The sequence below is a fragment of the Eleginops maclovinus genome, chromosome 17 (assembly GCF_036324505.1).
Source record: "Eleginops maclovinus isolate JMC-PN-2008 ecotype Puerto Natales chromosome 17, JC_Emac_rtc_rv5, whole genome shotgun sequence".
In the NCBI taxonomy this organism is placed as follows: Eukaryota; Metazoa; Chordata; class Actinopteri; order Perciformes; family Eleginopidae; genus Eleginops; species Eleginops maclovinus.
This window is the reverse complement of record NC_086365.1, coordinates 14,723,635-14,738,603: the sequence shown is the minus strand read 5'-3', so window position 1 is coordinate 14,738,603 and position 14,969 is coordinate 14,723,635. Positions and strand designations below refer to the sequence as shown.

Sequence of the window (14,969 nt, the reverse complement as noted above, 5' to 3'; positions counted from 1 at the left end):
TTGCATATATTGCTTTGTGATTGACAAGCAAGATGTAGATTGGGTGGCACATTCTCACTGTCCATTTTCCTCTTCTCCACAGCGACCCGATGGAAATCCCTTCCAACGAAGCCCACATCCCTTCCAACCTGAAGACGCTGAACCAGTACAGCATCGCCGAGATCAACCACCGCCTGAAGAACTACCTCAAGTTCCTCTTCGTTCGCGAGCCCTTCGAGAGGCTGGTCTCCGCATACCGAAACAAGTTCACCCTCAAGTACAACTCGTCCTTCCACAAGCGGTTTGGCACCCGCATCATCCGCCGCTACCGCAAGAACGCCACCCAGGAGGCCCTCGCCAACGGTGCCGACGTGAAGTTCAAAGAGTTTGCCGAGTACCTGGTGGACCCGGCGACTCAGCGCGACGGCCCTCTCAACGAGCACTGGCAGACAGTGTACCAGCTCTGCCACCCGTGCCACATCCACTACGACATGGTGGGCAAGTACGACACACTGGAGGAGGACGCTAACTACGTGCTGCGGCTGGTGGGCGTCGGCGATTCCTTGCGCTTCCCGAGCTACGCCAAGTCCACCCGTACCACGGACGCGATGACGGCACAGTTCTTCAGCAATATCAGCACTCAGCAGCAGATCCAGCTCTACCAGCTTTACAAGTTGGACTTCCTCATGTTCAACTACACCACACCCAGCTACCTCCGGCTGGACTAACGGAGGACGGAGCCGGGACTCTTGAGAACTGCTGCCTCGTTTAAGGAGAGGCGACGAGATGTGTGGAGGCAAACTTGATTTTTAAAAACTTGTCGTACCTTGCAGGGTCTGAAATAGACGTACAAACAGGTGTTGAGAGGAATGAAAGTAATGCGTGCTTGTCTGGACATAACTTAGAGGATGTCCAGTCAACTCTTTGAGAGAACCGATTGGATGTGAATGTGGGCTAAATGGCACAAATGCATGCAAAGACTGAAATGTGTGGGTGAAGCAGGTCTTCAAGGTGTTTTTAAAAAGGCGGACTTTACTGTCAGAGGACGGACCTGAAGAGGGATTCTCCTCATGATGTCCCTTACATGTTTAAACAAAATGCTGAAAAATTAGGCTGCTTCAGATTCTACAAGGCAAAACAGTGGCCTCGCACGCGCCCTGACCCCAATGCATCGTGGGAGCTAAGCTTGTCTCCCCCCCTCTCCCTTTGATCAATAAAGAAACTCCGTCAAATTGTAAAACATGTCCTTCGCCAGTGCGGTGTTAGCACCTGTCACTCTTGCCCTCATTAGATTCATACTCTTCAGAGGGGGCTCATCACCACCTCAAGGACGCCCTGTAATATATGGCTACTGAGTTCACGTCCAAGACCTTCTACAGCCGGAGCTACGGCATCACGGCCTTCAGACAACAGTCAGACGACCCATGGTCTCCATCATTATGAAGTTGTGTGAAGGCACTTGTGGTGTTATATCTTGAAGACCCCGAGAAAACGGAGATTGCTGCTGCTGCAGGGCAGAGAGGAAGTGCTTAATAAATCATTGCCTGTAACACCAAACATCCTTAACACTCTGAGCTACAGGACCTAGAGAAGGAGCAGGATGGTCTCATGTGATTGGGCTTTGAGAGACTCATCTGCACAGAGACAGTCTGTGTGGTTGTGAAAGGGTTGAAGGCGTGTCATTACCTGCCCTGCTCAGTGGACCCTCCCACAAAGCCCCTGCAGACACGTCTTTTAGTAAATTAAGAATATCTTGTTGTCTTCTTGCTTATGTTTATTTTATTGTATTATGAAGCATTGCTGCGAGCAGCAATAACAACATATTATTTAATTAGCTTTTGTTTGCTTAAAGAGAGAAAGTTTGATTGTGTTTTTTTCCTGGACTGATGAAAATGTTAGGTCTTAAAATGTCTTCTCTCTTCTTCTTCACTTCTTGCCTAAACACATTATTGGTACATTGCCGCATTTCTGAGGGTGTATACGGTACATTTCCACGGCTTTGTCCTTCTGTGTCTGAAACTTCTTTTCCATTTCCTGCTGTCAAACATTTGGTGCCAAAATGCCAGCCAGAGCCTCCGAGATCCACACTCAGTGTTCAGTACACGTTTGAAGTCGAGCAAATGTATAAGTTTCTCCTACTCGACCACAACATGAGACTCCCTGCTGTACTTAGTAAACATATCAGGAATCTGAAGCCGGCATCAGCTAATCAGAGACTGTATCTCATAGTGTAATGTGATTAATGACAGTGATGCTATGCAATGTCAAGGTCAATAACTGCACTCTCTATCATGCAGTGAATTGGATTAGAGGCTGGTGTGTATAATACAGCAGAGAGAGAGAGGTAGAGATACAGAGAGTGTATTTTATTCATACCTCGTTGTGAATTATAAACCACTCCTGCTTCACGGAAAAGTTGCATCTCTTTGACTGAACCAGAAATATCCTCTTCTCATGCAGTCAGTACGTCGGGTTATTTATAAGGGGAATTCCTGGAGCTTTATTTATAGTGTTGTCCATCATTCCTGCTGGTATTGATTTGACTCACCACCCTCAGTCTTATATCTGCATTACCAGACTGCAGGTATTACTAATGGATCCAGGAAAATGACATAGGTCTTGCTTTATTTTTACTTATTTTGAAACCCAGTGAAGTCTCGATTATATGGCACAAGAGAGCCCTACAATCTGCAGAACATCAATTTGGACATCGGTGTTGAGTGTACATAAAAGGCAGGATAGGCAGTATAAAAACAATGTAAAGAGCCAGAGTTATGGTTTTATGTACATCAGTATTAAATGTAAAAAGTGCAATGAGTTAAAAAGCCTTGAACACATCTAGCAAATACATTGGGTATGGTCTCAAATCATTAAAAAGCTCTTACTGTCTATGTATGGACCATCTACCTTGAGTTTTTAGTAAGGAAGTAAGCTTCTTATGCAATTCTGGGTCTACTTTACTTATGTTGAGTCTGCAATGAAGCTGGTATCTAAAACTTTGATCATAAATATGCTAATTTTCCCTCTGAACATGAGCATATTTTTGCTGTATCCCTTCCTTGTAACTGTATTATTGCCGTAGTGTGTATACCTGTGTGATGGAGGTATATTGAGAGAACAGAGTCATTTTTCTTTGTTTTTTTACCCCCACACCGACATCTGGCTCTAATAAAGGAGAAAAGCTACCGGCCTGGCCCGCAGCCCCCGCGCACAAACAATGACTGTATTCTCAGCACGGCCTCCCCGAAAATACACTCACTCAGCTTGCACATTAGCTCTCCTGCTGATGTCGATGCCACGCAGCATCTTACTCAGCAGTTAAACTGGCTGGCAGCACCTTCTCCACTTTAACACACTGACTGAGCCTCTGCCTAAACTGCTCATTTAGCCCCGAGAAAGGGAGACAAACGATACACAAAGGAGCTCTTAGGCTGCGAACGAGTCGGTACAGAGGCCTCGCTAGTTCCTCCTCTTCCACCCCAATCCAAGAAATTGCCTACTGCATATAAAAAAGTAAGTCAGTGTTGGTGATCCCTGCCCTCCCTGTGGGGAGAGTGCAGCCTGCTAAAGCAAACAGAGTTGGTCTAATATCCTCACAGGGAACCGAGCGAGCTCTGAGAAGCCCCGGCTGACTCTCTGCCTCGGACAAAAACAGCCACATTTGTTTTGTGGCTATTCTTAACTCCTCGGTCTGCAGCTGCCCGGTCGCTGCCCAGCTGTGTTAAACACAATGGGTGTAATTATGTTGTTTTTGAACGACGTCTATTGTTAGACTGAATTGCATATTTGCTGTAAGGAACACAAGGAGAGCTTCTTAACATACCCGAGGAGTGGATGATTTGGTTTGTACCTTTTTATTTATTATTTATCCTTCCTACAAAAACATTTGATATACAGCAAAGAATAATGTCACGAGGGGTGACTTCAATACCAATTCAAGGGATAGTTTGAAAATATGAGAAATATGCTAATTTGCTATCGCCAGCAGCATGTCAAAAACACTGATGTGTAGCAGGTGGTCTCCATCATAGCTTAAGGATGCTAACAGGTGTTGATTAGCACTAAACACAAAGAACAGCAGAGGATGATGGGAAAAAAAGTGTTGGGGAAATTACATTTCTACACATTATTCTTCAGTTTTTATGCTAAGCTAAGTGGCTGCTAGCTGTATGGTATTCAAATAAGTCTATTTCCTACAAATCACAAAGGAACAAGAAGCCTTGGAGTAAAAACTGAAGGTGTGTATAGTTTGTGGTTTTTATTTTGGCACCAAAAAAACTATTTAACCAAGAATACAACCCTGTCATCAGCATAGAGGGACGAAGCCGGGTTTTCCTTTCGTCTCTCCTTCTCTTCCGGTTGCATTTATTTATCTACAGCTCCTTGTGTGTGCAGTGTCAACATGATGCCATTCATTCTGCTGTTGTTTGCAAGCTGTCATGTTCACCTGGGCCTTCCTCCTTACACACACACACATACACACACTCAAACACACACTAATCATTCCTTTTTGTTCATTTTAAACCCAGGATGTTCTGCCTATCACGATTCTGTTTTACACACTCCACTGTTTTACACACTCCGCTGTTATATGGGGGGATACACCATACCTCCCTAAACAAGCGTCTACACTGCAGTATATGGTTACCTTTGGCACAATCGATTACATTTTTCCTTACAGTGCAAATGTTTATTCCAGCTTCACTGATCTAAAATGTTAAATGTCAGAAGGTATTTGGGCTATCAATCAACCCTCCTCTTGCTTTTATAAACTCACTAATAACCCCTAATTGAACAGAAATGAAACTGTGTGCTAGACATGGGATGGATCTTGAGAAAATACCCGTACAGTTCCAATAATTTGAGTATTTGTGAAGATATTCTTACCTGACATCCAAAAGGCTTATTTAAAAATATATAGGTATTCATGTTTTCTTTATACATGCAGAAGGACCCAATGCTTTTAGGTTTATCATTATTTAAGAGTTTTGGATTGTTTGTTTTTCTCCACAAAGGGTTTATCCATGAAATATGTCCAATATGTGATGCAATTAAAGACTTTGTACCTGAACACAACACCATGGTTAAGTTATATTTAAATACTTTTAAGCAGATTTTGATCGTACCATGTCTGGAGTGTGCACGACAAGATGCTCAGTCAAAAACTGTTTCCAAAACTTTAAAGGTCCCCTATTATACTCTCAGATATATACAGGACCTGTCTCTGATTGGCTGAAACACCAAACAGATCATTGTATCATCCCATAAACCCCAAAAGTGCTGATTCTTTGTCTGTAGCTTTAAATGCTAATGAGCTGCTGCTGGCCACGCCCCCTCTGTGATGTGATTGGTTCTAAAAAACACAATGGAGCTCTAGGAGGAGATGCAGTGGATAAGGTGGGCGGGTGTTACCTTCGTTGGTTAGTGGCTGAAAGTGCATTTTGCATAATAGGTGACCTTTAAATGACAACCCTTATCTCTGATGCATTAATGTCATGTTGTTCCCATTGACGGTTATTTGAGCCGTGTTGGATACACAGGATGATGAATGGGGGCGTCATCCTGCCACAAAGTGAGCTATCTGCTTCACTGAAGAGAAGCTCCGTCATTACCTTCTTTGCTGTAGGCAGGGAAAGTGTGAAGAGCGCACCGAGTGGAATTCATTTAAATAATCTTCTTTAATTATTAGTGTGGGAGGAAGGCTCATCACAAATTTACGGTATTTGTAAAAATCTATCCATGTTTCATGCGTCTATGTCCTCCTTCAGTGACATCCTCCTGAGTGTGTGTCCGCCTCATGTTCTGTTGCGGATGTTATGCTGTACAGTAGTGTGTGTGTGTGTGTGTGTGTGTGTGTGTGTGTGTGACATTTTTGAGGAATGACTCCTAAATCAGCCCTGACTGTAACTGAATTTATACCATGCCATCAGCATTTCTCACCGTGTGTGTGTGTGTCTCATGTGATGTAACTACAAATGTAGTAGCTGGATAATGGCTGTGTGTGTGTGTGTGTGTGTGTGTGTGTGTGTGTGTGTGTGTGTGTGTGTGTGTGTGTGTGTGTGTGTGTGTGTGTGTGTGTGTGTGTGTGTGTGTGTGTGTGTGTGTGTGTGTGTGTGTGTGTGTGTGTGTGTGTGTGTGTGTGTGTGCTGTACCCACTCTGCCTTTAGAGTGAACGTCTCTGAAGTAGGCAAGACCCTAACCCAAACGGACGCCACTTATTTATTTATTTATTCTTTGACTACCCATATTTCTTTCTCTCCTAATAACCATGGCAACACACCTAAGGTATCTCTCTTTCTTTTTCTCGACAGCTTCTTCACTGTTTCTGTTTTTACTCCGTTTTATTTTCAGACGCACTCGACCGAATTCATGAATAATAGACTGTACACTGAGTGTGGGAGAGTGGTTCATCTGGTCCGATGTTTTCACAATAAAAATGACACTGAAACTCCCAGAGGCTCCGAGTGTTTATTTCACTTGTGGATTTAAAATGTGTGTAGGAATAAACCTCTGGCCCCCGAGCACTTAAACACGTAAAGAATTCATCTCACTTTCCATGCATGCATCCATTTATTATGGAGGATAAGGGGGATTAAGAGAGTGCTCTGAGCTCTTCTTTAACATTAAAAGTTCTTCTTACTTCATTGTTTCAAGTTTTCATAATGAACCTTTGAAAGTTTATCGTCATTTTTAAGGACATCATCACCCTAAACCCAAAAAGGAGTCACTGGAGGGTGATAAGTATAACAATCAATCACTAAACATGACATTTTACCGTCAATTAACTCCACTTTTGACAAACTATATTATATTTTTGTTTCCGAAGTTTTAAACATATGTTCTGTTTTTCCAGATATTTTCGACATATGTTGTTTATCATCTATTTTACTCTCAATTGAAACATTATTTTCCAATTCAACATCATTCTGTATCAAATAAGACTTAAATCCAGCCATCCACACCTTATGAACATGTTTACTTAGGCTATAAATCCAAGTAGGGTCATTTTCTCATAGACTTCTATACAATCTGACTGCCCCCCTGCTGGCCATTACAGAAGTGCACCTTTAAGGCAGTGGCTTCAATCCTGAGACGCAGATGTATTGGGTGAATTAGATAGATTTTGGTTAGAGTTATAGCCTCCAGTAGTCCTTCATGCACCTGCTATTTCCAGCCCAGCCTAATTAAAGCTGCAGCAGCTGTGTTTGTGTCTCATTCTCCATCGCTGACCGTCTCCGATCCCGATGTCTCTCATTATGGCCAAATGTGTTCAGCTGCCTTCAGTGGTTCCTTTAATGTAAGACATTCTCGGATCCACATTAAAAATACCACAGAGGAAGCAAAAACAGTCCTCCTTTTTCTGATATTTTTGACCCACTACACCGTATTTTTGTTGTTGTCTCGATGGTCATCCCAGTGCCACCACCTGCTCCTCACACACTCAGACACACACTCATAGGTGGTGGCTGCGGCCCTCCTCTTGGCTGACTCCGGTGGTCCTGTCTCTGAAGTACACATTACCCTTCCTGCCCCCACGGCACAGCCTGTCATTAGATGGAGGCCAACAGCAACAGGTCCCCGAGTGTTTCATAGGAGGGCAAGAAAATGAGGGAGCAGCTTCATAATCCAACCGAGAAGAGGAGACAGAGATGGACTGTTATGTCTGAGGACAAATGCACTTCACCAGATTGAAACAGCCATCATAGTCGTTTCCATTAAAGGATTGGTTTTGCCCATTATATATATATTATATTATACTGTATTTGTAGTACATACAAAAATCCAGAATCAGAATACCTTGTCTGACAAAGGGGAAAAGTACATAGCAACAGAAAAAGTAAAAAGCCCAAAAATCGAAATATTAATTAAGAAGCATGCAGAAAATATTTAAGATAAATGGGGAAATTACACAAATTACAGTTTACAAAATACACATCAAGTAGCAGTGACAGTATTATAAAAGATAAGAGTATAAAACAGTCTAATGGCAGCCAGGTGATGTATTGCAGTTTTTAACAGATTTATTACAGAATCTTCTCGGTAACCCATAATGTGAAGCTCTGACTAAAATGTATTTACTATTCAATTTTATGATTAAGGTTCATCATGTCATTGTCTTTCTACAGAACAGCACAGGGTTGCACAACCACATCATGCAACAAAGGAAAAAAGAATCAGGACAAAACTTTTCGTCAAACTAGAGATTAGAAATGTTTCAAATGATCAGGTGCCCACGTGTTTGAAAAACAGGTCCCGTCTGCAGCAATATTTCCTTGTGTTCATACAGACCTTAAGAGGTGTATTCTCTCCTTTCAGGGGCATCAGGGGTGCTTCTCTTATACTGTACTTCTTAAATATATATGTGAACAGATATCACACAGTAGTATTCGTGTGTAGATAAGTTCACTTTCAAATAAATACATACAATTCAAAATATAAAAGCCTCAGAACTTATTTGCATAACAAACTTGAAATATACCCCTTAATTTTCCCCTTATTATAATCAATCTAAAGCTTCTCTTTCAAGGAATGAGCTGCCAACACTTTTATAACACAATAAATGAATCCCTGTAGAGGCTGGGATTCAGGCTGTTGGTTTTCTTAAATCATATTCAAGTATCAGGAATAATTAAACTACATTTGATTGATTTTGTCAATGTGTACCTCACCTCTAGAGAGTGGCCCTCAGGCAAAACGTTTGGACACCCCTGACATGCTGCACATGTTAAGCAACTGGCTATTATATGGTACAGTTCAGACGAGGCCTAACTGAGGACTATACAATAGTTACCCTGTGTGCTCCTCTACCATAAAACATAGTGTGCAGGGATGGGAGTAATTCATTTGCAGCGTGCAGAGGAATTTTAACGTCAGCGTGAAACCCATCGGACACTTTGCCGTCAGTGAACGTGATGGGAGTCTTTATACGCCTCGTTATCACAGATAACATCAGATTTCTGACTCCCGTTTCCCATGACAGTCGAAGCAGGCTTGTGACGGCAATTACAGGTCCAGATACACATCAACTCCTTTAACCTCCAGAAAAGCAGCAAGAAGATGCTTTCAGAAAGGAACCCCCTCCTCGGCACGCTGGTCAGGGATATAAAAACTGTCAGCAGGATTATTAAGGCGGGCTTTCGCTATAAATCATCGTGTGGTTAGTCGATTCTTCATCCGTTAAGATGAAAAGGGTGTGCAGGAGATCCAGACTGGATGGATTATCTAATATGAGTTATGCAAATGATGACATTTAGAGGCAATATCTGTGCCAATATTTCAGGAAGTTTGCCATTGTCATCAGGGGGCTTTGGAACGGAGCGAACTGATGAATCATTAGTCCTGCTGAGGTGAAGTCACACTGCAGACCAGCCGTAAAGCTAAGGCTCCTCTGAGGCCTTTATTTCACACACCTTGCACACTCTAACTTCAGGAACTTGCAAACATGACAGTGTGAGGTGCAACAAAACCCCAGAGACCCTTCTTCTTTGCCCTCCATCACCAGACACAGACCGGCTCCTTCCTGCAGCCTCCGCTCCTCAGACACCGACCTGCTCTCCCCTACACACAGTACCAAACCAGAACTGCTTTTAATCTGTAAGTAATGTTGTGATTTACATATTTGAGTGTATTTTCAATTATGTTTTGTATTAATCATTTCCAGGAAAGCACAAATAAAATGCGTTATTATTTTTATTATAGGCACGTTTAATCTGCAAACAGTGATTAAAAAGGCAGAGCGCTTGCATAAAACATCTGGAAATTCAACGCACCACTGTTCCCATTAATTACAAACATATCTCTCTGTCTTTCGGAGGCAGAACGTGCACCAGGCTATTCAAAATGCATTCAAAGAATTGACAGCACAGTGAGGAATCTATGTTTTTGTGCAGATTTTACAGCGAAATATTTAAAATAACAACAACAACAACAACAACAACAACAACAGCAGCGGATGCAATGAATCTATTTCTGCACAGCCTATAACACGAATCACATTTATTTCCAGTGGTGAAAGTCTCCTACTACACTAGCGTGGTTATTGATGGTTATGTAATGGTTTTGTTGGGCTACACCTGCCTTTTATGGCTGTTTGCTGCCCATGAATTAAACTTCTGTCAGCTTCCCCGAGCAGCAGCAGCAGATCTGCAATTACACGCCGTTTGCCAGACCGGGATACGAGGGAGGACAGCTCCACATCCAGCATGAATAATTACTCCATAAGCTATAATATGCCACTCTTCACCTTCAGGCTGCACTTTATGTGTCAGTCATCCTGCTGAGCTGAGACAGCGTTGTGCTCCAGGGAGGACACTGGTGGACACACAGATGGGGGGGGGGCACTCAAGTGATGAATGGACGGAGGCAGAAGAAGTGTCTGATCAAAGTTTGGCTTCACTTTTTTCTTTCACTTTCTTCCACTGCTGACTGGATGATGCATTGTGGTTGCTGCATCACAGAAAGGCAGCTTTCCATGAAATACACACTCTTATTTTATACATAAATGCTCCTATTTACTCATTATTTAAAGGAATGCAAGATGTGTCACAGGTCTGGGCCCAAGTGGAGTCCAGTACAAGGTCCAAGCATATTAATTAGGGTTGTCAGGTTTTGGGGAAAATAGGACTCAAGTTCAGCAAAAAGGAGGAGGTATACAGAGCTTTAATTGGAATAAAACTAGGGACAAAGGCAAAGTACAACAAAACAGAAAAGTTCCAAAACAAAACTATAACAAATCAGAGGATTCAGGAGGACGCAGGAGGACGCAGGAGGGTAGACCAGGACATGACACAGCGAACAGACTCACAGGAAACACGACTAACCGACAAGGAACACAAGGGAAAGCAAGACTAAATACACAGGGACTAATCACAAGACAAGACACAGCTGGGGAGGGGAGGCAGAAACACAAGGGCAACAGGTGCCAACAATGAGACAATGAGACAGGAGGGAAACCAAAGACAGGAAATAAAACTAGACCAGACACACAGAGAAAAAACATTTCAAAATAAAACAGGAAACTACAAACACAAAACCAGGATCATGACAAGGACAGGTACCCTTGAACATAAATGTGTAATGTCTGCACAAAGCATAGGGTTTATAATGGTACGGAAAACCCTGCTGTTTTTCTTTTTGAACTGGCATCATGTTGCAGATATGAAAGTCAACGAACACAACAGTTTAGATTATCCTCCGAGTGTTATGCACCCCACTTCCCACAGGAGGACAAAGAATAAGAGGTGTGACAGCGTGCACACGTCACGATCCCTCAGTATTGATGTGTTTCACTTAGACCCAGTCGGGTGGATCCTGAAGGACACTCACCTTTCCTCTGGAGTCGAGCGATGACACAGAGGAAACTGTCCTCACTCGGTGATGGGTAATTAGTGTTCTCTGCGGTTTCCACAGGACGGACGGGCGCTACACATACAGTTGTGAATCTCCCCACCCCACAGAGTAATGGCTGTCAGCCTTCCTCCTGCTGCTGCCTCTGATTGGGTTTGGTGCCAAATGAGATTGATAACCGCCTAAATAAAGACGGATCGACCGGGCGTCTCACTCCGGGAGCTCCGCAGGCTGAGTCATCGCCTGGCCAACAGCACTATCGATCTTTCCTCGTCCAAAGTACGTTTACTGTCGGTGTAAAAAAGATAGAGGACACCGTGGTGGAGGTGCAGAGGTCACGGTGTCACGTCCAGCTGTCTCTGGGTTCTTCTGAGAAATGACTCAGACATTGGCTTGAGTAACAGCCCTCTGAGGAGGACACAGAACAGCAGGTCAAAGAGGATCAGACTCCGGAGGAATGTCACTTCAAGGTGTCAGGAACTTCTCTGTTTACCCAATGAGAACACAAACATGCTTCTGCTGCGGCGACCTCGACTAAGACGAGTGGAGAAGTCTAGTAATCGGATTTAGAAAGAAGTCAGACCCACTCTCAAATCAACAGTAATTTTGGCCCCGGGGGGAAGTCATCTGGCATCTTTTCCCAATATTAAGTCAAAGGTGCTATGCCAAAACAAAGGTTATGTTTACATGCAGTTTATTAATGCATGTTCTCCCTCATTCCCATGTAAAGTTTTAAATGAGAGGGCCATAGTCTTCTCTGCTTTTGTTCCTGCATTTCTGCCTCTTTTTGCACGCCACTGCAACCAACCGCACAAGGTTATATACAGGTGTGAAAGCAAAGGCATAATGTGCATTACGTCAGCGTAGTGCCTGCAGGGATCAACCATAGACCGTGGGAAAACGTCCATCTAAAGCTCTAAAAGTGGATAAAAACTGCACAGGCTATCTTTAAGATTTCAGACGACCTATTCTACTCTTTTTCAGCTTCATATTTGTATTTTTCACCTCTACTGGGACATGTCTCCATGCTTTAATGTTCAAAAAGCTCTTTTTCTCATTCTGCCTGTGCTGCAGCACCTCTTTTCACCCTCTGTCTGAAACCAGAGCCCAGTCTGCACTGATTGGTTAGCTGGATGGCTTCTTTTGTGATTGGTCAACCGTTTAGAGATGTCCCGCCCCATTAGCCTGTCCCGTACAATATGTTGGAGCGCTAGGGAAGTCACTATGTCACAGAAGTAAACAAGGGAGACTTTGCACACCATTTACATGCACAGAAACATACAGGAAAATTAAAACTCCCCCAAAAAAAAGCAAAAAAAGGTGTCAGAAACAAACAAGCGTAAAAAATTAAACTTAGGCTTTTGTTTTTGACATCCATTTTGTACTTGAAAGTTGGTTATAAAAAATAACATTTGAATGTGGGGAGTCGAGTTTCTTAATAGGAAAATGGAAGCAATTAACTACACCACCCTTCCTTTCCGAGCTGTCTCCAAGAACTACATTAATTCTGTTTATATTGTAAAAGTATGAGACCTGATTGCCCTCTCCCTGGTGTGCAGGTAGGAGGGGGCATAGGGAGGCGATTATGTCATTTGAAACCCCACATGCCTTGGTAAAGACTATCATTCAGGGTAACAAGTTCTGAACCTCACGCACCTTTCCCTCCTTTACTTCACGGTGCAGCTTCAGGTCCCTGGTCTCACACTGCGACCCTGTCTGAACATGTCTGAGCCCCTCGTCCTGACTGGCAGGCCTCCGGAGAAATCTGTTTCCAATTACGCTGCGTATGAAACATCAATTGTTCCCCTGAACGCCCGACGAGCTGCTGGGAGATTCACAGGCTCCCCCCCCCTCCTCAGTCTGGAGGTGCCCTGCTAAGATTCAGCTAATAGCCCCAAGGGTGGCCGGATGAGTGACGGAGGGGGATTGGGTTCACGGGGCCCTCCGGTCTCGTCTGGGTCAAGGCTGCAGAGCCCCCAAAAAACTTCACAGCTGGCATCATCTCGCTCTGCATCCCTCGTTAAAACTGAACCGTCTAGACGCCCACAGAGGTGCGTTGTTGAACACAGCTCCTGAAATAAATGAATCATAGCAAGAGCCTTTAATAATAACAGGACAGCCTGCAGAGGAGGGAGAAGTACTCAGATCTTGTACTTGAGTAAAGTAGAAGTACCAGAGTGTAGGAATACTCTGTCACAGTAAAAGTATTCTAAATGTTCCTCCAGTGAAAGTAGAAAGTACTCTCCTCTAAATGTACTTAAAGTAGCGACAGTAAAAGTAGTCATTGTCTGATTGGTCCATTTCAGAATAATATCTCTGATATGTTTTATAATGATTGATCATTAAAGTGTTCTCAGAGCTGGTAAAGGTGCAGCTAGTTTGAATGGCTTTGTATACTGCAGGGTAGCTGCTGGATTTACTCCAGGTGAACTAAAGTCTGATTTAAGGGCTGATTATATTTACCATCATTAATCCTAATCTGCCTAGCAACTAAAGGTAGTAAATAAATGGAGTGCAGTAGAAGTAATTTAGAAACAAATGTAAGTACCTCAAATTTTTACTTTAGTCACCAATGGGTATTAAAGTCCTTTAATGTATAAATATGCCACGTCATTTATCCAAATCTGCCCGGCAACTAAAAGTATTAAATAAATGTAGTGGAGTAAAGGTACATGACGCCTTGCTGTTGTCTGATACAAACCTCCTGATCCACAGAAAGTCCTTCATCCGAAGACCTTTATCTCCCAGACGATCCATAACTATGAATAATCTAAATCTGCCTTTGACTTTGATCACATGAGAGGTAAGAAAATCCATTTGACGATGTAGTTGGAATGCTCCTCAGCATGAGATCCATTGGTTATACAAATTTGAATTCAGACCACAAGCACAGCCTAACCCCCTTTGTTTTTTATCTTGTTTTCCCAATTTAGTTCCTTATTATTATTCAGACATGCTATAGCTTGTCAGTTTCTGAACGAGAAGCAACACAATTGCACACATTTCTCAGTCTCTTTCATCAGTTTGGGCGTGATTCCTTATCTGGAGGAACTGTAGCGGCAGTCAATCGATTCCGAGACACAGACACAGAGGCCTTCTGACAGGATTCCAGGAACACTGAGGTAAAGTAACTCTGATGCCCCCCCCCCCGTGTCAATATTTTCAGATGTATTCTTCATATCTTTCATACAGTATTTATGAAAGAGGCCTTTTCATGTCTTGGTTTTTTTTCCCCCTTCCTTGTAGTGTGTATAGGTTTTGGTGCATGTAAATGGTCTGCAGAGGTTGAAATCCAAAAGTTCCACTGCTATGACATCACTATCAAACACTCGCGCTTCTATTGGCTAGTGCTCCAACACATTGTAAGTGATAGACTAAGGGGGCGGGACATCTGTAAGCAGTTGACCAATCACAACAGAGCAGACCATCTAACCAATCAGAGCAGACTGGGCTCTGGTTTCAGACAGGGTGAAAGGAGGTGCTCCAGCACAGGCAGTAGGAGAAAAATAAAGAGCTTTCTGAACATTAAAGCATGGAGACAGTAGAGACACTACATACTGATATGAACCTGGAAATACGTAGAATATGTTCTTGACTCTTTAAAATAAATGTCGTATTGAAGTCTCTAAAACAACGCCAGGACG

General features: G+C 43.0%; 1 protein-coding gene across 1 annotated transcript in view; it reads left to right on the top strand.

Annotated features, from left to right (window-relative positions):
* Positions 1–6,431, top strand: part of chst11 (carbohydrate (chondroitin 4) sulfotransferase 11) — a 68,181-nt gene extending 61,750 nt beyond the window's left edge. Inside the window, exon 4 of the mRNA XM_063906013.1 lies at positions 83–6,431. Coding sequence (XP_063762083.1) covers positions 83–707 — 625 coding nt within the window. The 3' untranslated portion in view covers positions 708–6,431. The remainder of the gene's footprint in view (positions 1–82) is intronic.
* Positions 6,432–14,969: the final 8,538 nt, after the last annotated feature.